The 25,624-nt window shown below is 37.0% G+C and overlaps 1 protein-coding gene across 1 annotated transcript in view; it reads left to right on the top strand.

The window, feature by feature from the left end:
- The window catches only part of LOC109844337 (protein NRDE2 homolog), a 55,261-nt gene continuing 38,321 nt past the window's right edge, over nucleotides 8,685-25,624 (top strand). The window contains exons 1-6 of the mRNA XM_020413330.1: nucleotides 8,685-9,171; nucleotides 9,241-9,312; nucleotides 11,639-12,059; nucleotides 12,158-12,493; nucleotides 18,981-19,581; nucleotides 19,771-19,957. Of these exons, the coding sequence (XP_020268919.1) occupies nucleotides 8,774-9,171; nucleotides 9,241-9,312; nucleotides 11,639-12,059; nucleotides 12,158-12,493; nucleotides 18,981-19,581; nucleotides 19,771-19,957 (2,015 nt within the window). The 5' untranslated portion in view covers nucleotides 8,685-8,773. The remainder of the gene's footprint in view (nucleotides 9,172-9,240; nucleotides 9,313-11,638; nucleotides 12,060-12,157; nucleotides 12,494-18,980; nucleotides 19,582-19,770; nucleotides 19,958-25,624) is intronic.

The raw sequence follows: 25,624 nt of genomic DNA, 5'->3' as shown, positions 1-25,624 counted from the left end.
TTTTCAACCGCCGCCCCCCATTTCCGACCTCCTCCCCCCATTTCCGACCGCCGGAACTACCGTTGTCGCTGGAGTTTGACAGATTGAAGGTAAAATCCTCCAAAAAATTTTGTTCTCTTAATTTCTTGTATTTTCTCACTATTTCATGATGATTACATGTAATAAGTAGATTTTAGAATTTCATTGTGAATTATTTATTAATTTTGTGAAGAAAATTTAAATAATTTTGTCGATTTAGAGGGGAAATTACCAATAATGTAAAAAATAGTGTTACTACATATGTATGACATCAATTAGATTTTAGAATTTTATTGTGAATAATTTATGAAATTTGCTTGGAAAAATTAAATAATTTTGTGGATTTGGAGGTGAAATTATAAAAAATATAAAAATTAATGTTATATGACATCAATTATATTTTAGAATTTAATTGTGAATAATATATGAATTTTGTGAAGAAAAATTAAATAATTTTGTGGATTTGGAGGTGAAATTATAAAAAATATAAAAATTAGTGTTACTACATATGTATGACATCAATTAGATTTTAGAATTTAATTATGAATAATTTATGAATTTTGTGAAGAAAAATTAAATAATTTTGTGGATTTGGAGGTGAAATTATCAAAAATGAATTTTGTGAAGAAAAATTAAATAATTTTGTGGATTTGGAGGTGAAATTATCAAAAATGAAAAAAATTAGTGTTACTACATATGTATGACATCGGTATATGAATTTGGGTAAAATTATGGTTCCCTAAAATTGATATAGGATTTAATGGTAAGTAACAATTAATTTTTAAAGTCTTTTCGTGCAATATTGATCTTGAATGTTTTACTCTTCAGAGGTAATGATGAACGATCGAATCATAATTTTATGTTCGTATGATGGGAAGATTAACTACCTCGAAAATAATATGCTCGTTTTATAAAAGAAGGTGCAACGAGACCATTGTTTATAACAAAATCATGTACTTTCGATGAGTTGGTTAATGAATTACACAAACTTACATTAATCAACTCACATGAGTGTCACCTCAATATTATTTGTAATTATCCTGTTGTGGAGAATAGGACAAGCGGCATTCAAATATCAAGTGACTACGATATGAGTCTCATTGGAGTCTTACATGACGAGAAGCGTTCGATCGAATTGTTCATTGAAAAACATCAAATGAATTTGGGCAAATCATTGAATTATGACGGAATATACTCCCGCATGTTGGAGGACCCTGATGTTGATTCTGTTGGCTTTTTATCTCCTCAACAAGATGAAGGTTGGACACAATCACAATATATGAGAGGTCCTTCGTTTGTGGGCACTTCAAATGCTTTCGATACTAACACGAGAGTTCAAGAAGATAATGCAAGTGTTGAATCTGAGAATGATGATAAAGAGGAGGGCTTACAAATTAATAGCATGACCTTGATAGATCATGATGAAGGGGACAACCACCACATTGACGGGTGTTATGCTAATAATGAGTATGTTGTCTTAGAGGATCCGCCGCCCGATGAACTTCAAGGAGAAGAATGGATTGAAAACTCCGTGATAGAGAGTGTTCCTATTGGCACTAATAGCGGTCATGATACACAGGGCGAGGACTTCTCATTCGTGAAGGGAGATCTTTATGAGAGTAAGGAGAAATTAATCCATGCGCTTCGCTCGTATGCCATTACAAAAAATATCAAGTTTAGGCCAACAAAAAATAACACAACAAGCTATAATACGGTTTGTTTTTATCGCAAAGATGGTGAAAACAAAGATCTTGGTGGCACTACGACGGAATGTGAATTGTCCTTAGAAGCTTAATTCACGTTTGGGTGTAAGAGTAGGTGGGCATTTCTAAATTACGGCATACAATAGAGTCCACGCATGTAGCAATCATCGATTGGAGATGAATAACAAGCATGCGTCCTCTTCTTTTATATATCGATTGATTTTACCGCATCTAAGGGAGGATATTGATCTACGACCGAAAGATATTCGGCTTTTAGTGCATAAAGCGATCAACTTGGATGTATCATACAATAAGTGTTGGAATGTTAGGAGGAAGACGATGATTAAAATATTTGGGGATTGGGATAAATCTTATGAGATTTTACTGTATTATCTTGAAGCACTCAAAAGAGAAAATCCTAGGTCTGTATATGAAGTTTCATCAGACCCTATTGATGGCGAAGAACGACGATTCACGGGTGTATTTTGAGCATTTGGGCCTTGTATTGAGGGTTTCTAATATTGTCTTCCTCTTCTTAGCATTGATGGCACCCACTTATACGGCAAGTACAAAGGCGTTTTGCTTGTTGCCACTGGAGTTTACGCGGATGGTGGTTTGTTTCCTTTGACGTTTGCAGTGGTTGATGTTAAAAACACAGAGAATTAGGCGTGGTTTTTTGCATGCATACGATATCATATCCCTCGTGTGGGGGCGCGTCCGATTACATTCATATCTGATAGGATGAAAGGAATTCCAAGAGCACTCCAACGACATTTGCCATCACTACATGCACTTAAGGGTGCAAAGTGGTCCGGATTTATCCGGACCGACCGCAACCGTATCCGTTTAGAAAGCGGATATGGTAGGAAAAAATTAAAACCGGTCGGATACGGTTTCGGATTCGGTTTCGGTTACGGTTTTAATTCCGGATACGATTTCGGATACGGTTATCGGGTCGAAATTGCGGATACGGTCCGGATATCCGGATATTTGAAATGGGCTAAGTATAATAGTTCTATTGGGTCGGGTCTCGCCGCCTCCGCCTCCTGCGCCGCCTCCACCTCCTGCGAGCCTGAGCACCTGCGCCTCATTCCCTCCGCCTCCTGCGCCGCCTGAGCACCTCCCACCTCCTGCGCTGCCTGAGCCTCCTGCCCCGCCTGAGCTCCGCCTCCTGTGCCGGTTCGCCGCCCCTGAGCACCTCCGCCTAAAGAGAAATGCATTATATCCTCTCTTTTTTTACAGCAACTAAGCGTGACCCTGAGGAGTTGCTTCATGTTCTTAAGAAGAGATCTGGGGTAAATTCTTCTTCGTTTTTGTATATTATTAAGATTCAAATATAGGAATTAGCATGATAACTTATCTTGTGTTCAAGCTTCTAATTCATAATTTGACATCTTTGTTTTCAGATTGAATGAAGGTCCTCGAATTCGATGCTCCATATATGCAGGTTAACTATAAACTCTTTCAGTTATCACCTCAGTTTACATTATTTATGAAGAGCTTGCACAAGATAATAATCATTAGATTGTGTAATTATATATTGGATTTAATTGCATTATATTGGGATGACCTCTCCGCTAAATTAAGAAGTAAATTGAGATCGTGACACTTTCATTACAAATATTTGTTAGTGATTATAGAAAGAGAAGTGGAATGTCGAAGGTTTCTTTAGAATTACTTTTTGGTTGGTAGGGGAAGTTAGATAATGGATAGTGAAACGTGGGAAGGGAAACAAATTAATTTGTCTGTCATCTCAAATTCAGTTTTCAAAATGTGAGGTCAATTGTAGTGGTTGATTATCACATTTTAGTTATGGTATTTGATATTTTTTATTTTTTGTGTAGGGTCTACTATGGTGTTCTGAGGTTTGTCATGCAGAATAGAAACAAAGTCTTGAGGTAACTTGTCTTACTTTGCGAGTTATTAAAATCATATGTATTTTTTGTCAAAATATATTTATATATATTTCCCAAATATCCGACTAGTATCCGTATCGGAAACGTTTCCGAACCTCTAATATCCGAACCGTATCCATTTCCGTTTAATGTGGATATGATAATGTTTTTTTTCTTACCGATGAATATCCGAACCGTATCCGTATCCGTTTTCAAAATGTGGTTATGGTTATGGTAAGGGGCATATCCGAACCGTATCCGAACCGAATGCACCCCTAATGCACATCGTTATTGCTTGCGACATATTAGGGACAACTTCAAGAAGAAATATGGAAACAGTCAGGTTCAAGATCTTCTTTGGCAAGCCGGCTGTGCAACAGAAAAATTAGTTTATGACCAAATACGAGAGAGGATTAAGTTTATTTCTCGAGCTGCACATGATTGGATCGAAACTAGTTTGAGACCACACAATGTTGATAAGTGGGCTTTATGTGAAGATGGCAGGAGACGGTTCTGTATGATGACTATGAATGCTTCAGAGAGTTTCAATGGCGTGCTCAAGGGAGCACGCGGTATGCCAATACAGTCACTAGTTGCTAAACATTTTACAGACTTAATAACTTCTTTCTACGACGTCCTGTACTTGGTGAAAATATCCGCTCAGAACTCACACCGAAGATTGATGAAATGCTAGTAGCTCGGATAGTGCAAGCTCAATCCTTTCATGTCGTAAGATACAGTTTTAATAAATGGGAGGTCATTGAGGGAATATCACATAGAGAAAGTCGCTCTTACAAAGTTAACATGTTAGTGGATTACACATGTACGTGCACTTGCAATGTACCGCAACTACAATGGATTCCTTGTTCACATGTTGTCACGACTTGTTCTGATGTACAGGGTGGTGCGAGGATTTCATATTATAAGTTCGTCGTGGCTTGGTATTCTATTTACAACTATCAACAAACGTACAAGGAGTGTTTTCGTCCACCATATGATAGTCGACATTGGACATAAGACGGGCCACAGATATTACCTCCTTTGTATAAAAGGTCGACGGGGCACCCTCGTTCGGTACGAACTAGAAATTGTATGGATGATGGTCGTGAAGGAGTTAGGAGGAGAAATAAATGTAGTAGATGCGATCAACCGGGCCATAACAAAAATAATTGTCCAGCTAGGATTAGGCGTTGATGTTGTAATTTGTAGCGGTTTCGTTCTATGTTTGTTTCCGTATGTCATGTGTGATTGCAATTTGTAGCGTTTCGTACTATGTTATATAAATTTAATGTTTGGTTTAAAGTTATTGCTTTCTTCACGTTGCGCATTCGTTTGTTGTTTATATATAACTAAGTCAATATTTCAACAGAAAGATCTAACACATTGTACGTTGTCTTCTAATATTATTCTCAGTGATATTCATTATGGATCCGGGACCGATACGCCCTGACGTTTTTGACCCTCCAGGCGAGCCACGTTTCAGACCATATTAGCTCAGGACAGGTAAAACATCTTTTGTATATATTTCTTAGCATTGGCACTAATTTTAATTTTTCGTATTATACTTAATCAATTCTTTTTGACGTGCAACCCATACCAGACATCACCATAATCGAGCATTCCCAGAGTCATTCGGCTTAGGTCATTGAGGATGTGAGAGTTCTAGAGCTGATCGCTCAGGCCGGTTTCTAGGAGTGTTCGACGGTTCGATATATTAGGCTTGATTGGCCGCTTATCACTGTACCGATTGAGAGGTGGAGGCCAGAGACCAACACCTTTCATATGCATATAGGGGAGTGCACCATCACCTTACAGGATGTGGCTGTCATACTTGGGCTCTGGATCGATGGACCGGCAGTTACGGGCACCGATGATCATAGTTGGCTTGAAGTATGTGCTAGGCTTCTTGGCCAGGTTCCCAACTTGAGGAGTGGTGCGATAAAGCTATCATGGCTTCGTCAAACATTTCAGGGCGACATACCGGAGGATGCCAGTATGGAGACGCTTCAGTTTCATGCTCGTGCGTACATATTGCACCTGATAGGATGCATGCTTTTTTCTGATGCGAGAAAGACTCTTGTACATGAACGATGGCTACAATTGTTGGAGGATTTTGATGTATGCGGCACACTATCGTGGGGCAGTACGGTGTTGGAATACTTATATCGAGAACTGGGTAGAGTATCCCTGATGCAGAATAAAGAATTCAAGGGATGCTGCACATTGATACAGATTTCGTCATAGGAGCGCATTCATATTAGACGCCCTACTTTACTTGTGCACCGTGACCTACAGGGGCAGTTTCCTTTGGTGTACAGATATAATTGTACATACACATTTTATTCGTATTGAATTTGTACTTATATATTCTCTATTCTGCATATAGGTATAACATGCGGTACGCTAAGTACCGATCATCGACGCGCCATCGTGAGTTTTACCGAAATGAGCTTGATGGCCTCCAACACGAACATGTAAATATAAATCTCAAGTTGTTATGAATATTATAGTTTTGTTGTTGATACTGATAAATGCTTTATTTTATTTCAGTTCAAGTGGAGACCTATACACCGCCGGAGCTTGATATGCATTCTCTTGCACTCATCTGCCGAGATACTGCCGACTTATGGAGAGCCAGAGTTCCATTGATTTTTTGGAAGATCGTGGAGATGCATGTCCTTTACCGTGTGCTATGACAGTTTACGCTCTCTCAGCATGTGCCTGATCCTGTTGAGCAGATTGATCGTCGACGGTGACCTACTTCGTACCGTACCGACTGGGCCGTAGTCCATGCAGCCTACATAGACAGGTGGGCTCATAAGTGGGATTTCATCCATGATACGAGACCCATAGCTGTTAACTATATCGTGTATATGCGTTGGTATTGGGATATCACACGTAGATGGATCACGCGTGACCCACAACCATTAGCTGGACACATGCCACGCCCACCGACAGACAGTTACATCCCTAATGGGATGAACGAGAGAGATTACGTAAGTTTCTAAGCTAAATTATAACATTTTTTATTAAGTTGGTACTTAATAAATTGTTTACCTCACAGGTCCGTGCTTTTGATAGCATTGAGGCTGATATTAATGCGCACGTGCCTGAGATTCAGGATTCGATGGCGTTAGGACTCCTTAGCAGGATCAAGAAGACCATAACGCATGTGTTTCATAAGACTCACGTCGACGAGTTCGCAGGCCGTGAGGACATGTCTCGATCATTTGGGCAGGCGTACACTCGGCGCCGACGGCCACGTGACGATGACGCCGGCACTTCGCATGCCGATGGAGCCGGCACTTTGCATGCCGATGGAGCCGACACTTCGCAGGGGGGTGGGGGGGGGGGGGGGAGAGGGGGGGGGGGGGGGGGGGAGAGGAAGGAGAGGAGCTATATTGAGTTGTATTTGAACTTACTTTGTTAAATTTTGTAACTTTTATGAATTTTCAAATACTATATTTTTATGAATCAATTATTGTTCGTATATGTACTCTTCTTGAGTATTGTTTGATTCGTGAGTATTTAAATCATACATATATTATAGTAATTGTTGTTAATAGGTAAATAGTTATATATATATGAGTTAAAATAGGTAGATGTATACAAAACATGCACAACACATCAGCCTGTGTATGTTTTGTAAAACTTGCAGCTTCACGGGAGTTCAACTCCCGTGAAGTTGCAGTCTAAATTTCCCAGAGAGCGATTCTCTGGAAATTTGGACTGTAACTCCAAGGGAGTTGAACACCCGTGAAGTTTTTACTCTCACAACAGACTTCACGGGAGTTCAACTCCCGTGAAGTTTATTTAAGAAATTAAACTACACAGGTGTTGAACTCCCGTGAAGTTTAAGAATATGCTAAACTTATATTTTTAAACTTCACGGGAGTTGAACTCTCGTGAAGTTTCGTAATTTTTTTTAAATCGACCTGGTTTCAGCAACAGGGCTGAAACCAGGTCGGTTTTTACAATTAAGTTCAAAAGGGATCGGTTTTTACAAATAAAAGTCCAAATATGACTGTTTGGAAATTTTGTCCTAATTATTATATTTTTTCTTCCCGTTTTATATTCTTTATTTGTATTGTTTTCCCTTTATTTTTCATGTTAGGGCCCGTTTGGATAATGGAAGTATTAGAAGTAAGAAGTAGGTTATAGAAGTAACTTTCAAAGCTATGAAGTAGGAAGTAGTGAAAATAATATTTTTTTTATTTGTTTCATATATTTTTAGAAGTAATGGAAGTAGAACTTCTTCCTCTTCATTTACTTTTTTTGTTTGGATAACATTTGAAAATATTATTAGGAAGTAATTTTATCAATGAAAAGTTGTTAGAAGTAACTAATAAAGGAAATATTAATAAAAAAAATTATTTATGTCATAATTAATATGCATTTTAACTACTTCCGAGCTACTTCTGAGTATTGAGGAGTGAAAAAATATTTTGAAAGTAAGGATGACACGTAGGCGCCACATAAGCATTTAGGGAAGTATTGGAAGTAAGTTTTTCAGAGAACCAAATACACTTTTTTGCTTGGAAATAGCAGAAGTAGCATCTACTTTTTTTACTTCAGCTACTTCATAATTAGAACAAATTTTTGTTTTAAACACATTTCAACTTTTTTTTACCGAAATCGACCGACTCTCTTTTTATTTAGCGGAATCGACCCACTTCTCGGCCACGTCAGCAACGTGGCCGAGAAGCGGGTCGATTTTTTTTTAATCTCGTCGCTAAATAGTCGGGGTTGCCAACCCCAAAATAGTCGGGGTTGGCAACCCCGACTATTTAGTGACGGGATTAAAAAAAAATCGACCCGCTTCTCGGCCACGTTGCTGACGTGGCCGAGAAGTGGGTCGATTCCGCTAAATAAAAAAAAAATCGGTCGGTTTGTAAAATAAAAAATTGGAATGGGTTTAAATCAAAAATTTGTTCTCATAATTACTTCCTGTGCAAACAAACATGCCCTTAGTAAACTCCAGACGTAGCATAAGAGGCTACCTACCCATCCGAGCACGCTATAAATATCAAAGAGTCAGTCGGACGAACTTTTAATACCAAACCGGCTATGGAGATTAAAAGGGCGTAGGCATTCTTTTCTTATAAGTAGTATAGTCATACATTGATTCGGGGGCTCCGACACGAATCTAGGTGCCTCATGGAGCCCTCCCGAATTTCACCCGCAAATTCCTCCTCTCTCTTCCCTCTCACATCAAATCCAAACCCTAACACGTCCTCAACTTCCAATACTAATCCCCAATGGCTATCCAACCCTAGCTACACCCTCGAGCTCTCCTCTCTCCCCTCCGCTTCCGCCGCGGTGCCGCCCCTGTACTATTCCTCCGACGACGAGCCATTCACTCGTCCGGATCCGCCGTCCTACGACCTGGTGGGGTCCGCACCGTCGGATTCGGACTCCGACGGCGATCGGCGGAGCTTGAAGCGGAAGGAGAAGAAGAGGAGGAAGAAGAAGCGGAGAAGGGAGAGTGAGAAGGAGGGTTCAGAGCGAGAAGCTTTTAGAAAGCCCGGGGTTCTAGATTGGGCGGGGTCCGAGACCAAGCTAGCCAAGGGCTATCACTTTGATGTTCATGGGGATCAGGATAATTTGGTCTACGGGTCCGAGACCAAGCTAGCCAAGGGCTATCACTTTGATGTTCATGGGGATCAGGATAATTTGGTCTACGGCAGTCTTTACAGGTTCATTTTCTTCTAACTTCTTCTTCTTCTTTTTTCCGTCTGAAATCCTGTAGATTCTCATCCGTAGTAATGTCTATTCATGGGGTAAACTCTATATATTCCACTTGAAAGATGGTTATTTTAGGATAGAAGTAAGTTAACAGTGCCAGATGACAATATGATTTAGCTTATTTAAGAGATCATTTTTAATGTATCCGAACATTGGGCAATTAAAAAAGAAGGAGCAACATGTTATATGTTTGCGTAGTTTGCAGTTCATTTTTTAATTTCTATGGATCAGAATGTATGAGCTACTTTCATTTGTCCCGGAACAAGTTTGCAGTTTCTGGGATCTTTAAGATAACCTGTGAAATTGCTGATTGCTGAAAGTAATCACATCACACAAATGAAATTAAAGCTCAAGGAAAAGTTGATGTGGTTCAATTGGTCCTCAACAATCAGTATTGACAAGGCAATACATAAGCTTCAAGACACATTTTCTGCACGTGCAAGAGTCAGTATTTACACACCATATTTCTGGTAATGAATAAGTTTCAAGACCCATTTTTGGCCAGTGGAAGCAGTAGTATTAGGGCAATAATGTTAACATCTATTACTATTATTTATGAGAAGGTAGGCATTTTGTAATAACTTCTGGTTTTCTGCCCCTATGCAAGTTACCCTTTTCCAAAACCTAAGAAATGTCCTCACGAATACAATGAATGTGAGGGTCAACTTGGAAATATTGAAAAAAACTACTTCCAAATACACAGTATCCCTACATTCCAAATCTCAAGGAAAGTACCAAAACCTAACGCGACCAGTTACTTCTTCCTCATTGAATCTCCAAGACTCTTCAAGAAGTCCCTTTACTGCCTCCTCTCAAACTTTGACCACTTTGCTACCTCCTCTCAATCTGCAACACAAACTGTAAGTCAATGATCCTTAGGTTCTATATGCACATCTAGTGACTGTATTGTAGTTAAGAAGTCAAGTGATTGATTAAGAAGTTCAACTAAAGGCATGATATGCAGAATTACTTTGTTACATGCATGACCTTACAAAGTTTAAATCTCCTTTCAGCAGTCGGAAACTTCTTTAAGCTTGGTCTGCACTGTGTTAGTTGTCATCCAATAGATGAAGCATTAAAATATTGTAGCTCGGCTCAAATAAAGTGGTCAAAGATTCTTAGAAACCAGATCATTTAATAATTTCTTGTACAATAGTGTCTGCAGCTATGTACAAGAAAATTGCCTTAAAAACAGAATACCACAGATATGGAGCAAATAAGAAATTTCAAATAGTATGATTAAACATAGTTTTCTGTGGCATGTGCGTGGCACAGCGTACACTTGTGCGTAGTTAAAAAATATTGTTAACACGTTAATAATTGATACTAATATACATACGTGTATAAAAAATTACTGCAAAAAGTAAGATAAGTGTTAGATAACTCACAAATTAATAATCTCATCAAGCGTGGTGCATTGGATTAGGAGATGGACTATAAAGAGTGGTGAGATTCAAAACAAAAAGAACTTGTAACAGTTGTGTTTTTGAAATTATTTATTTGCAACACTAATCATGTTTTTGTAGCTTGACATAGTGTGGTAGATGATCCCTTTGCACGTGTATAGAACTTGAGGATCATGTACTTGCAATTTCACTTTCCTGCAGTTTGGTAAATGACCCAATTGCATGCATCATTCTGACATTTTTCTTCATCACTTGATTATGATTTATGAGTTATGCGTAGTACATGATACAGTTAGTGTATATATTTGAACTATTATTGGTTAAATCATAATGAGTTATGCGTAGTACTTGCTTATGATTTATGTACTTGCAATTTGAACTATTATTTTATTGTTGGCTGATGAGAGATAATGGTCTGATACAGTTAGTGTATATATTTGCTACCATCAAATGAAAATTTTGAATAATTGAATCTTAGTTGAAGGAGCAGTTAGAACTTGGTGTTAGACCCAATCGTACATTAACAGAAGTGAAAAAAAATCACACGTCCTTTTACAATGTTAAAGATCGTCAAGGACGCGGTCCTTATGGTAGCTTAATGCCGAGCAAGATCATGCAGCTTAAAAAAAAATAGATACAACTTTGTTGCTGGTGTACTTTTTGTTACTTTCTCTTTGTTGTTATTTTAGTAGTTGGAGTATCAATTTCTCTTTTTTAAGTGTTGTTGCACTACTATGAGTTCCTTCCTCTTTCCTTTAGTCGTCTATTTGATCTATTTATACAAAGCATATGTTCTTTAACTCTTATACATCAAGTAAAGGTTTTAACAGTGGGTTTCTATTGCTTTCTAATAGTGATATTAAAAATGCAGAATGGATGTCCCGCGATACAGACTACACAGTCAGTCAGACATGCCTGTAATTAACTTTCAACTTTTTCGTCGGAGACCTTCAAATTTGAGCATGGACATAGACGGAGATGTTGATATTATTGACAGCAAACTGAAAACAGCTGGCCGCTACTGTTCAGTAAACTATTCGACACTGGAAAGACACAAGGGTCTGAAACATGTGAAAATTGTCAACAAGATGTCTTCACTTGTCCCTGGAGAATATATCCCTCTGATTGAGTTGCATTCTCCCCCCGAGAACGGGAGTAACTTGTCATCAACAAAAGGGGATATTGAGGAATCATGGGAAGATGAAGTGTTTCGAAGGACGAGAGAGTTAAACAAAATGTCGAGAGATTTTCCGCATGATGAAAAGGTTTGGCTAGCTTTTGCTGAGTTTCAGGTACTTATCTGATGCTTACTCTGCATTTATGCACTGTTACTGTTTTTTTAAGGACACCACTGATTGTTTGAATAATTACCTTTCTTTTTGGACTTCAGGATAAACTCGCAAGTACTCAACTACAGAAAGCAGCACGGCTGCAAACACTTGAAAAGAAGATAAGTATACTGGAGAAGGCTGTTGATATAAATCCAGATAGTGAAGAATTGTTACTTTGTCTTATGAAGTCTTATCGAGAAAGGGATAGCAGAGATGTACTCATGGAACGATGGAAGAAAGTACTCATGCTTCATTCTGATAATGTTACTTTGTGGAAGGAGTTCTTGATAATTTGCCAGGGGGAGTTTTCACAATTTAAAGTTTCTGATATAAGAAGAACATATGCTCATGCTATCCAGGCTCTCTCTTCGGCCTGTGACAAGCTTTGTAGGCAGGTTTTATTTTTTCTGTTCAATTTTCCTCTAAAAATAAGTAAACTACTTCACGTAATCTTCTTTTACTTCGCATATATTGCAATTGCCTGATTTATCAAAAACTATTGATTGCGCACTGCATTAAACTATTCAATTAAAATTTATTTTCAAACCGTTAGCTATCCAACTTTTGGTGCTTCAGTTCAGTTTGACAACCTATTCTGTTTGGTTCCGGTTAAATTCTTTTCAACTTGTACCAGTCAAACCAACCATATTCAGTTATTTTTTTGGGTGGCTATAGCCAATTTTCTTAACTAGGATGGCCTACTGCATAGTAACTGTAGTGTTGTGCTTTCTTTATTTCGTAGTAGGTTAGTTTCTTCCTTTTTCCGATCACTCCTAAATTGAACGAACCAAACCGACTGAACCAAACTAAAACAATTTTGGTTTGTTGTCCATTTCATGTTGGTTGGTTTAACCAACAATTGTCAAAAGCGATTAAACCTGGCAATTTTTGCTCCCCTAAATTTTAATGGATAAAACTTGGTACACATTTTCTCCACAAAAATGTGGTCCCTCTTCAGAAAACTGTGTATAATGTATGTTTTTATTTATGGTTTTTGTCATTAGATCTTAACGCGTCGCGTAGTACATAGGAATGAGTGGGAATGAAATGCTCATTTCCACTTCTTATTCATGGGTACCAAGTGCAACAACTTTTAAGAAGCTAGAATGCCCATTCCCACTTATCACTCATTCCCACTATGTACGAACGGGCGTTTTCAATGAGATTGTAAGGAACGGGCATTCACGCTTAAGTAGGGATCAAAACTTAAAATACCTTTATTGCTTATTGATTATCCATATCAAAAAATAAAAAGGATTGTCATTCCCACTTCATTCTTTAATCACACCAAAACGTGAGAATGAGAATGAGCATTCCATTCCAACACTTATTCCATTCCATTTCCTATTTCATTCCATTCTTAACTGACTAGATTTAGCTGTTGTTAGCCAATATGTTATTATTTTCTGAAACAACTTTATAGATCTGAGTGCGTAGCTTAGAAATATGAACATATGGAGCCTAATATAAAGTTAAGAAAGAATTTAGGGTCTAATATGACCAATTTATGGACGTTGTGGGGGCATTATTTCAATTAACTGAATAGATTGGGGTTGTAATTTAGAAATATGAAGATTTGTGCGTCTAATATAGAAAAAGAAAGAATTTAACCGTTGTTGGTCAATATTTTATTTTTAGGTCAATAACACTCCTAATTTGATTTAGCTGTTGTTAGTCAATATTTTATGTTTTTTGAAATAACTTTAACTTCATAGATCGGAGTGCGTAGCTTAGAAATATGAACATATGGGGCCTAATATAAAATTAAGAAAGAATTTAGGGTCTAATATGACAAATTTATGAATGTTGTGGGGGTATTATTTCAATTAACTGAATAGATTAGGGTTGTAATTTAGAATATGAAGATTCAGATGTCTAATATAAAAAAAGAAAGAATTTAGGGTCTAATATAACAAAAAAAATCTTTTAATAATATTTTGTTCGTTCTGTTGTTGTCACTAAGTCCTTGTTTAATTTTTTTTGCAGTTTCAGAATCCTTGTTCTAGTCTTTGTACAATGAGAAAATACAGAAGGAAATAAAAATTAACACGAATAATTAAGAGAGAGAATATTAGAGGGAGGAGGTGGAAGATTGCAGATGGTTTATCAACTTATCATTTGTCAACAAAATATAATAATTCTAGAGAAAATTGTTATCATTAACTAGTTTGAAGGGAAAAGACTAATGGTAGGTTTAAGTGCGCTTGGTTGGAAACAATTAAGAGGATACGATAGTCACTAACTCAACAAAGGATATAACACTATGTTGCATGAGCATGGGCACAAGTATGAGACATGACAAATTTGTAAAAAGTAGGGTACAGGGACATAGCTATATACATTTATATAAACTAATAATTTACATTAAATCAATATTGAATTAAAATACTTATAGCATTTTACTTCTATTTTGAACTCGGTACACCATTTAGTAAAGCTTAGGCCCATCATTTTGAATTTTTTAAGTTCTGTTGGATAACTTTTTTACTTCATTGGGTCAACCTGTAGCACAAGCCTAACAAGTTCAAAAGAACAACCGAAGGAAACCCGTGTTAGCTCATAAATCGATGGCCAAAAGCCAAAAAGACAGAAGGTAAAACGCAAAAACATCTCTAGCCATCCAATCTTTTCAAAATCAATGATCCATACACCTCCAGACCTTCTTCCTAGAATCAATCTCAATCTTCCCTTAGCAAACCCCTTCGTATCTCTCTTTCACCCAAAACCCGCCCTTTCCAAACGAAAATTGTAATTCCTTAAAGTTGGGTTTCAATTCTTTGGTTTAGCTTTGATGTTGGGCTAAAACAAAGGTGGTAAAGGCTACACAAGAGTAAAATTAAGTAGCACAACAAATTCCTCTTCGACAACAACTAGGGCATCAAAAAAGCTGCTGATCTGGGCTTCCCATTCATGTCCATGTCATTTCAAGTGCCTTCTAGCTTTTTATCTTTTCCCTCTCTCTATATGTTATACTATGGGGAAGACTTATTTGTTCCTAGGTCATAACTAGCTTAGTTATGGCCACTGGTAAAAATGTGTATTATGATAAATAGGACGATCAACTCATTTCATCTTGATCCGTACGTCTTAAAATGTCTACAAATAAAAAAAATCATATGGTTGAGCATATATTACACATGCATCAAGTGGTCAGAAAAACTAATGGTTTCATAACAATACAACAATAGAGACCTCTTGATGGATGGATTTAGACTATTCCAATGGATGACTAGTTCCATTCATCATGATCTAAATGTCTCAAAGCAAATTTTAACCAAAAATCACAATCTTTGGATATTTCTAAGATATATTTCTCATTGACTCTTTAGTTGTATTATCAGAAAACTGTTAATTTTACAATCACTTGATGCATGAGTAACTATAACCCGTATATATATAATCAGCGGATGAGTTGTGGCTATTTTGTCGAGTTCGTGCCCCTTGACATTCTCTACCTACCTACCTGTGTCGGTTCGGGGAACATGTACCCTTTTGTTGAAGGTTGTTCAAGTTTTTCCAAGGAGTATGGCATGTGTTACTTCAGTGACGTAGCACGTAGTACTTGATCTGACCAACTGCCCATTCTACCTCTACGTTCTTAATAGCCTATTTTTTTCTCAGTAGTCTTTCAATGCCATGTTTTAGTCCTCTTTTCCTTTGAAAAAGTGAGCCACCGGTTTAGGTACAAGATACTATCATTACCACCTGGACAATTAAACATCTAACCCGTAATCACAACGACCCAATTGCAAGAGTAGAGCTCTACTAACTAAGCTATACCCCCCCAAGCCAAGTGGAGTATGCATGAAAGAATCAGATGCTTCTTCTATTATTTTTCCTAGCATAGCTAGGCCATCCTGGACTTGAATCAGAGACGTTGCCCGTGAAGTAAATCATCACACAACAACCAATTGGAATTTCGGGAGCAACTCATCATACTTGAACGCAACATACAACTCTCCGTTGTACTGCGCTTTTCAAGTGTCCTTGTTCCTCCTCTCCCTTGCCAGGACAAGTTTTTGTGAAATAACTCGGATGGGAAGAAAAATGAAGGCGTTAAGAGACCTCCTGATCATTGTTATAAATAGCGGTAAATAGACCCGTAATAGCAGCGTTAGTGGTCCCTTCCCGCTAAGCTATCGCCCAATAGCGGTGACATATTACGGAATATACGCTTTCTATTTGTAAAAACAACCAATATCTTACTGAGCGGTGAATAGCAGGCGATTGTGGACAAAATCCGCTTTTTGCCCGCTATTTATAAGTGGCTTGATGTTTATTTTTTAAATTAAACCTAACCCACAACTACTACATCCCACCGTCTTCCGCAATTTTCGACATATTCCTGCCACCTCCCATAGCTTCTAGCACTTCCCTCAACACTTTTTCTCACCTCTTACCATGAGCTCCTACTACAGTCCTCTCACTGCTCAACTCCTCTTCTCGAAGATGACTCTTTGACTCATCCAGTTGTCTTCGGTATTATATGACGGTTACATGTCTGTTTCATGTTTAGGATCTCCTCAGATATGCACTTTTAGATTTTTCTTTAATTATTATTATTTTTTGAATATTTATACATATCTAAATTAAGTCGTTATTTGACTTTGCGCTTTTAGCGGCTATTTTGCTACAATAGCCCCGAATAATCTTAGCAATGTCTCACCGTTACGCGGCGCTATTCGCTATTGATAACCTTGCTCTTGGTCTAACCCTAGACACTCTAAGATCATTTTTCAAACCTGCTTCCACCATAACTTTTGATGTGATTTTTAGAGTGGGCCTCATCTCATGGCTATTTTTGGTAGCTCATTTAGTGAAATGAGCCGCCACCTCATACCCATTATTTCCTATGTATATATATAGAGAGATTTGTGATACTTCTAAACTCAAAGTAACATGTCATAACGAAAATTTGACAAGTGTACATACCTTATGCAATTAGAAGGTGATATTTGGACACCTGAACTTATATTCGCCTAAGAATCCTCATCAAGTTAAATCTATTTATAATTAGCAAATTCTAATTATAATTAAATGATTAGCAATCCTAATTAGATCTTAACTATCCATAACTAAAAAAATTCTAGTAGTCATATTTTTAATCTCTTTTACTTTATATATAAAAACAAAGATTAACGGTTTAATATTAGCCTTATATCTTGAAAAATTGCCACGTGGCCACTTAGTTTTAAAAGGCTAAATTTTACTAAACCTCCAAACAGGTTTGGGTGTTTAGTACTAAACCGCCAAAATATTTAAAATTCACTAAACGTGGCCACTTAGTTTTAAAAGGCTAAATTTTACTAAACCTCCAAACAGGTTTGGGTGTTTAGTACTAAACCGCCAAAATATTTAAAATTCACTAAACGATCAATAACAGTCCTTTCTTTGTATGTAAAGAGAGTGATGGTTTACTGTTAGCCTTACATATCAAAACATTGCCGTGTAGCTCTTCTTAATTTTTTTAAACTTAAATTTCGCTAAATTCCCATTAAGTTTGGTCGCTTGGTACTACACCCTAAAACTTTTTGAAACCCTCGATACGTTTGGACATTTCAGAGAACCTCTAAAATGTTTTGATGTTTTACAGTTAACCAACCCACAAAACGATGTTACCTGATAATTGTCCATTGATGAGCATTATACTTCAAAACCAATGTTCACTTATCAAATCATTCATATTTGTAAATTAACCTATAAAATTACAAACAATCCCTGAAAAATATAAAAATTGAATAACCCATTAAAATATGAAATTACAATCGACTCCCCTTAAAAAATCTAAAAGTTACAAACAACCCTCTTTAGGTTCCAAATTGTAGATAACTCCTCGGAAAATCTGAAAACTACATACAAATCCAAACAACACTCTTAAAATTCTGAAAATCATAAACGACCCCCTGAAAAATCTAAAATTGCGAAAAACTATTTGAAAATCTAAAAATTGCAACCAGACCCTAAAAACTTCAAAATTGCAAAGAACCACTTGAATAGTTTAAATATTTCAAATAGCTTCCTGTAAAATTGAAAATTAGAAAGAACTGTTATTGGGGATTTTTTGCTCAAGGTATGGGGGTTAAATGGCAAAACTAAAATTTTTTTTGGTTCAATTCAATTTTTAGAAGCATGATGGGCATAACTAAAAATGCAACTTATAGAGAACATATAAATCAGATATACAAACCAAAGAAACCACATTTACTCGTGCGAGCACGGCCATAATGCTTGTGTGTGCATATATAATATAAAATGGACTAGCAATACATATATATGTGTGCGCGCGTGTGTGTACATATATACATATTGCTAGTCCTTTTTATGTGGTTAGAATGTGGATATTACCTTGTATTTATAACGCGTATATGTTGTTTAACATTTTGGACAAGCATATTGAAATCACTCTTTCTATACTTATTTTCCCATCTTTGGTAGAATCTTTGGTAGAATCCAAGCAACTGCGAAGTTGTTAGTGAATAATGCTTACTGTGAAGTCTTTTGGTTCTAGAAAGGCCCTTTCAATTTCTGTATTTTATCCATGTTTGATTCACCTTTCGGTTCACTTAATGGTGCTTGATAGATAACTCTTTATATAAAACAGACTCATATATTAGATTTATCTCACTTAATTTGCCTTTCTTATGTAACTTAAGTTTTTTTATATGAAAACAACAACGCAAACTTGGTCATTTGTTATTTTCCTTGTGTGTGTATATGTATGCATGCATGTACATATGAATATGTATATATTGTTTGTAAAAATAATAGAAAGATTTGCGAAAGGATCTTAGTTCAAAGTTCAAACAATGCAAAAGAATTCTTGATTGCTTTTCAATTGAAATAACGCCTTTCTATTTGCTTCCCTATCTTTTTGTGATGCAGGGTTGGTCAAAGGATCCTTCTCTAGTTCAACTAGAACTTGGGCTGGTAGATATGTTCATCAACCTTTGCAGATTTGAGTGGCAAACTGGTTACCAAGAGTTAGCTACTGGGTTATTCCAGGCAGAAATTGAGTACAGCTTATTTTGTCCATCTATGCTTCTTAGTGCAGAGAGTAAGCGAAGGCTCTTTGAGCACTTCTGGAGTCATGGTGGTGCTAGACTTGGAGAGGATGGAGCACTTGGGTGGTCAATATGGCTGACAAATGAGCAGCAGCAGAAAACTCTTTCTGGTGAATTCCCACATGAAACTGAGATAGGGGGCTGGACTGGTTGGTCAGATCCTCCTTCGAAGAAGATTGCTTTTGCAGGAAGACCAGAACAATCAGAAGAACATGCTATGGACAATGAAAACACTGATGAGAAACTTGACGATGAAGATGTTCCTTTGAATGACGATGTTGAATCATTACTAAAGAGGCTTGGAGTAAATGTAGATGCTGAACCACATAACGAGATTAAAGATGCGAAAACTTGGAATAGGTGGGCAGAGGAGGAACTATCTCGGGATGCTGATCAATGGATGCCTGTCCACAACCATTCTGGTACTTCAGTTTATTTCTTTTCCTTCATCGATGATGATGAAACCTTTTCTTTCATGCCTGGTTTCATCTTGCTTCTAACTGCATCCTGTTAAATTTAGCTAACCGCATCTTGTTAAATTTAGCTAATATGCTTTTGTTTGTTCTAAGTGTTTTTTCTGCCCCAATAATCAAATATTAACTTTTCTGAAGGAAATCATGGAAATTTCTCACCAGCTTATGCCAAGGAGAATCAGGATATTGAGGACAATGAACAACTTTCAAGGGTCATCTTGTTTGAGGAAGTAAATGATTATTTGTTTTCCTTGCACTCAGAGGAGGCCCGATTCTCTTTAGTGTCTCAATTCATTGATTTTTATGGTGGCAAGATTAATCGATGGTCAGTTCATTTATACCTTACATGATATTATATGGAACTCTACCTCATGCAAATTCTCCACTTTGGTTTGTTTTGACCTAGTTATTGAAACGAACTGCTCTAACTATTGATGTGTACAAAATTATCTGAAGTTTTCTTTTCTGCCTAGTGCTGCTCACTTTTCCAAGATGCAGTTAACGACAACATGATGCTTCTATTGACATTTGCAAGGCTACTCCCTTATTTCTTATCCTTTGCAAAATAAGGCACTTCTTTGCACGCTTCATTACTTTTAAAGTTTTACTGTCTTTTAATTATGCAATCATTTCTTTCTTTCTATTTCAGATAGTTAATAAGGATATGTACATATGTTCAACTATGTACTCGAAACCTTTTCATGTATGTCTATAAAGATGTGCTGTTTGATTGTGATGCGTGGTGAAGCATTGAGTACAAACAGCTGCATTTGATCAATAAACATCTGTTCTCTATATGATTACCAAAACTTTAATATGTCGGTGTTTCAATTTAAGGGTTCAACAAATGTATAGCCAAAGAAGAAGTATGTCAGAATTAAAGTTACAATAAGTCCTAGGTGAAGCTTAGGTGCAATGTTTTCTGCCCAGCGCCTAGCTGCCTAGGCCCCTGCCTAGAAAATATTTTTTTTTGGTTTATCACAGAGGTGCTGAAGATTTTACTGAAGGTTGGAGGAGGTGTCCAGAGTTGATGGTGCAGGCCAGGGAGGTAGGACTTAGAAGCAGCAACAAAGGAAACTAGACCATGACATAAGCTTTGCAGTCCGCATAACGGCCCATACTCTCTTAGTTTTTCCCAAGACCTAAGCAGGTGACCTAAGTACCACCTACGCCTGGGTTGGAATCTAGACCGCTTCTTAAAGCTATGGTCAAAATAATAGTGGTATGAGTTATGTTACCTAGGAACTTCTAACCTAAAGCCAAGCGCATGTACGTACCTATACCCAAACTCCTTGGGTACACCTTGCATATATACATATATTTATTCGAGCAGGTACTCAATTATATAATACATATTTTAATTTAAAACACTTGCCATATATCTTTTGGAGGACAAATCCAGATCTGAATAATGTAGCAGATTTGATGAAGATTGGATCTGATTTAGTTCAATTAAGATTAGATATATTAGTATGGTTTTATTTGATTTTATCATTTCATATTATCTGATGTTATCTCTTTTTTTTAGTTAGGATGTTATTGGATGTTATCTTTTCTTTAGTTAGGATTTTTCTTATCTTCTTAGTTTTTTCTATAAATAAGATTTTGCTTTTCATTTGAGGGAAGGACAATGTTTGGGAGAAACTCTGCAGTGGTATTGTAGCTAGTATAGGCATGTGAGTTGCTGGTATGTGAAGTGCCTGGGTGTGAAGCCCGTATTTGTATCTTGTTCTTCATTAAGTAAAAAATGTAATTTCTATATTTGTGCCTTTTTATTTTTTTATCCAAATAAGTCGCTGGAGCTGATCTTCACAATCCATTCTCTATCATTTAGTATTAGAGCCCAAGGATCCATCTCCATTTTCTCACCACTAGAAAAAAGACCCATTTCATGATCTCTAATCCCGTCAAATTAGAGCCAGAATCGAAGCAATATCCAAAGTTTTCGCGATGACACCACAAGAAGCTTACAATTCCTTAGCAGTACAAATTCAAATTTGGATCGTTTAGTAGATTTGATGAAGATTAGGTCTAATTTAGTTAAATTAGGATTAGATATGTTAGTTATAGTTATATTTGATTTTATCATTGAATTTGGTTAGGATCTTATCTGATGTTATCTCTGTTTTAGCTAGAATGTTATTTGATGTTATCCTTTCTTTAGCTAGAATATTCATATCTTCTTAATTTTTTCTATAAATAAGATTGTGCTTTTTATTCGAGCTAGAATATTCATATCTTCTTAATTTTTTCTATAAATAAGATTGTGCTTTTTATTCGAGGGGAGGAGAGAGAATGTTTGAGAGAAATCCTGCATGTGAATTCTAGCCAGTGTTTGAAAAGTAGAAGGTGAGCTCAAGGGGTGAGGTCCTATGGTACCTGAGGTGAGAGACGCCAAACAAGGCAATCGCTTGAGTGAACCAACGCGAAAAATATTCAAAAAGTTCATAAACATTACAAAACAATATGCAAATACAAATAAATAGCAACAAGACAAATTAATCATAGCCGAATTTCAAAGTGACAAACCTAATGAGTCATAAACCATCAAAATAGCAACAAAACAAATATTGAATAGTAATATTAACTAGTAACAGCTAACATAGACATGTAAGCAACAATATTTGAACTTTAAGGTTCAAATCGTGGTATGTCCTCAAAATGATATAGCTAATAAAGTACATTGCAACAAAAAATAGTGAAAATCGACTAAGAAAAAAGAAACAAAAAACTTCAATTACAAAAACGAACTTCACTTTATTGGACACCTTTCACACCTTCAAAATTTTAAAACAAAGACAAAACACTTCGTGCCTTGCGTCACATGCCTTAGGCGAGTGCCTAAGGCATCAAGGCGGGCTCTTGAGGTACCAAAAGGCGCTCGCCTTAGTAAACCTTTATCGCCTGGCAATACGCAAGACGCTAAGTTACAAGATCGCCTCGCTTGAGTGCTTGAGACGCCAAGACGCCTCGCCTTTAAAACAATGATTGTAACTAGCACTAGGCATGTGAGATTATGGCATGTGAAGTGCTCATGTGTGAAACCCGTATTTTATCTTTTTCTTTATTAAATGTGAAATACAATTTTAATGTTTGTGCCTTTTTATTTTTTATCCAATTAATTCTCACATATCTCCACCACCCGTTCCCCATGAAGATGTCAACTGGATTGGCTAATCTAAAGTAACTTGTTAATTATGAGGAATCTTAATAGAAAATCACGTAATTTTGTGCTATTTAAGAATTATGTTTAATTTGAGAGAATCAAGGTATGAAAACCTTATACCTCTTTACTCCCAGTGCTATCAGCATAAGTTTTCATCATTTTTTAAATTTTCTGCTCCTAAGATTTAAGTGAGAATTGCGCAGGTAGTAGAGGGTTGGGGATGGGCTTTGGTGATTCTGAGGTTCAAGGCAAAGCTATGGCTTTGCTCCCCAAAAATTACAACTCACTGAGTCACTTCTGTAATCAGGGTCAACATCTTATTCTGCAGAGGATTAAACTGTGCGGCCATCATGAAACTCAGAAATTTGCTAATACAATGATAATTACAAAGTGGATTGTGATGGAAGCTGCCACAATAATAAAGGGTTCTGGAAGATAGAAATATAGCAGTTTAAGCATGTTGAAATTGACTTAGGTTAGCCTATAATCCATTCGGTTTTAGTTAGGGGGCAATTTCATTTTTTTTTACATCTAATACAAATAGGACAAATTCTCAAAACCAACCACTTTCAACATTTAATCCTAAAAAACGACCTCTCTTGCACTTAATTTTAAAAATTGACCTGGTTTCAGCCCTGGCGCTGAAACCATGTCAGTTTTTAAAAAAAAAATTTCGAAACTTCACGGGGGTTGAACTCCCGTGAAGTTTAGCAGAATTTTAACAATCTGCTAAAACTTCACGGGAGTTCAACTCCCGTGAAGTTTTGTTTGTTCAAAAAACTTCACGGGAGTTCAACTCCCGTGAAGTTTTGGAACTCTCCCATAAAGTTTTGTCTGCTAAACTTCGTCCTTGCTCTTCGCTCTTTCTCCAAATCCGAACAAGAAAAAATTAAAAAAAAAGTAATCAAAAAATGCACCTCCTCCTCCACTAGCATCTCCCTGTAGCTTCCTCGTCCTCCTTATATTCAGACATCAAAACTCTCCTCAACTTCAAGAACTCCTCAAAAATTAAAAAGAAGTAGAATCGTGTGGGATTTTGGGGGAATGCTGAGGTTGAAGGGATCTGAGATTGAGAAGGATGCCATGGCGATGAGAAGTTGAGGGGAAGAATTAAATAAAAATTGTGTTACTTTTCCACACCAAATCAAATGGAAACCCCAAATCTTCATCTCCTCCGATTAATCATAATCTGCGGGAAAATCACGGCTCAAGTGACAATCCCAAGCTCACTTCACGGGACTCGGCCGAGGTTGAGGACGCGGAGGTCGGGGACGCGATTTTGACCTGGAGGTTGGGGACGCGGGGGACGTAGGCGTTGGGGTTTCGGCTGGCGACAGTGACCTGATGGTTGGTGCTGAGGAGATTGGGCTGGGCTTTGGAGGACATGCCTAATTTTTTATTTTTTATTTTAGGGAGAAGGGAGAGGGAGGGGAGGGGAGGAAGAAGTTTACAGTGACGGCTCTGGCTGTGGGAATGAAACAGAGACATTTAATAATGAACAATGGGAACTTCACGGGAGTTCAACTCCCGTGAAGTTTAATTGGCCTACAATAACTTCACGGGAGTTGAACTCCCGTGAAGTTTAGCAGACTATTAACTAATGTACTAAACTTCACGGGAGTTCAACTCCCGTAAAGTTTTGGAAGATTTTTTTCAAAAACCGACATGGTTTCAGCGCTAGCGCTGAAACCAGGTCGGTTTTTGAAAATAAATTCGAAATAGGTCTTTTTTTGAGATTAAAAGTCCAAATAGGACTGTTTTGAAAATTTGTCCAATACAAATATAATACATTTTCACTTTTGGCATATCACTAAGAAAATAAGTCTTGTAGATCTTCCATCTGTTCTATTTAAATGGATCATCAAATTCTTGTAAACAAGATACATCAGTTTACTTTTGAGCATTGAAAAAACGTTTTTGTGAAGGAGGCAGTTGTATCTTACCCATGGAATTACAATCACGTATTTGAAACATAACTTTGTTTCTCTTCAGCTTTTCATACTAATTGATAGGGAACGGGAAACAGCCTCAAAGAGTAAACAAAAAGAAGTCAAAGGGATCACACCTTCAATGCCTAGAATTTGGCCTCACACTAATACGCAACCCGCATTTATCCAATCTGGCCTCACATCAATATGCAACTCATGCATTCAACCATTGGGTTTTCATCAGAAAATTAATTCAACCTCTTCATTATAATCTGGATATTGAATCAATTATTTATACGCTAGAACTTCAAATTCAAAATTTGAAACTTATTCTAAAATCATATAGAGATAAGAGACTCAAAGTCGAACTTTGGATCCAATAGCTACTCCTAAATTCAATTCAAATATCCAATCTGAATTCAAAATCAAATATCTAATTCTCCACTTATTTTTCTAATCCTAAATGATTAGAACTCTTGCTGTGAAATAAAATTTTGATCCCCAATTCTCTAGTTTTATTCTGCATCACTAGGCTGTCCTCTCGTCTGTTGGCGTGAACGCTACAGTTCTGTGCGTGTCCCTTACCGGTGACTGTTGAGATGTTAAACATCCCTTAATCGTATCATTTACTGCTAGCATCACATAAGTTGACAAGTGACAATAGTACCTCAAACACCTGTTTTAGGCTTCCCTTGCTTTCTATAGTTCTATTCATTCTTGTCATTGGTTACAGCATACTGGAACAACTTGACTGATTAATTCATACATTCCTTTAAGATTTCACCCTTCTGTACTGACTGTGAAGTTTATCTCAGTTTATTATCGAATATAAACAGTAAAGTTGACAATACACCCAGCCACATATGCTAAATATGACAAGCAAACATATTTTTGAATG

This window comes from Asparagus officinalis, chromosome 6 (genome assembly GCF_001876935.1).
Source record: "Asparagus officinalis chromosome 6, Aspof.V1, whole genome shotgun sequence".
In the NCBI taxonomy this organism is placed as follows: domain Eukaryota; kingdom Viridiplantae; phylum Streptophyta; class Magnoliopsida; order Asparagales; family Asparagaceae; genus Asparagus; species Asparagus officinalis.
This window is presented reverse-complemented; position numbering and strand designations above follow the sequence as displayed.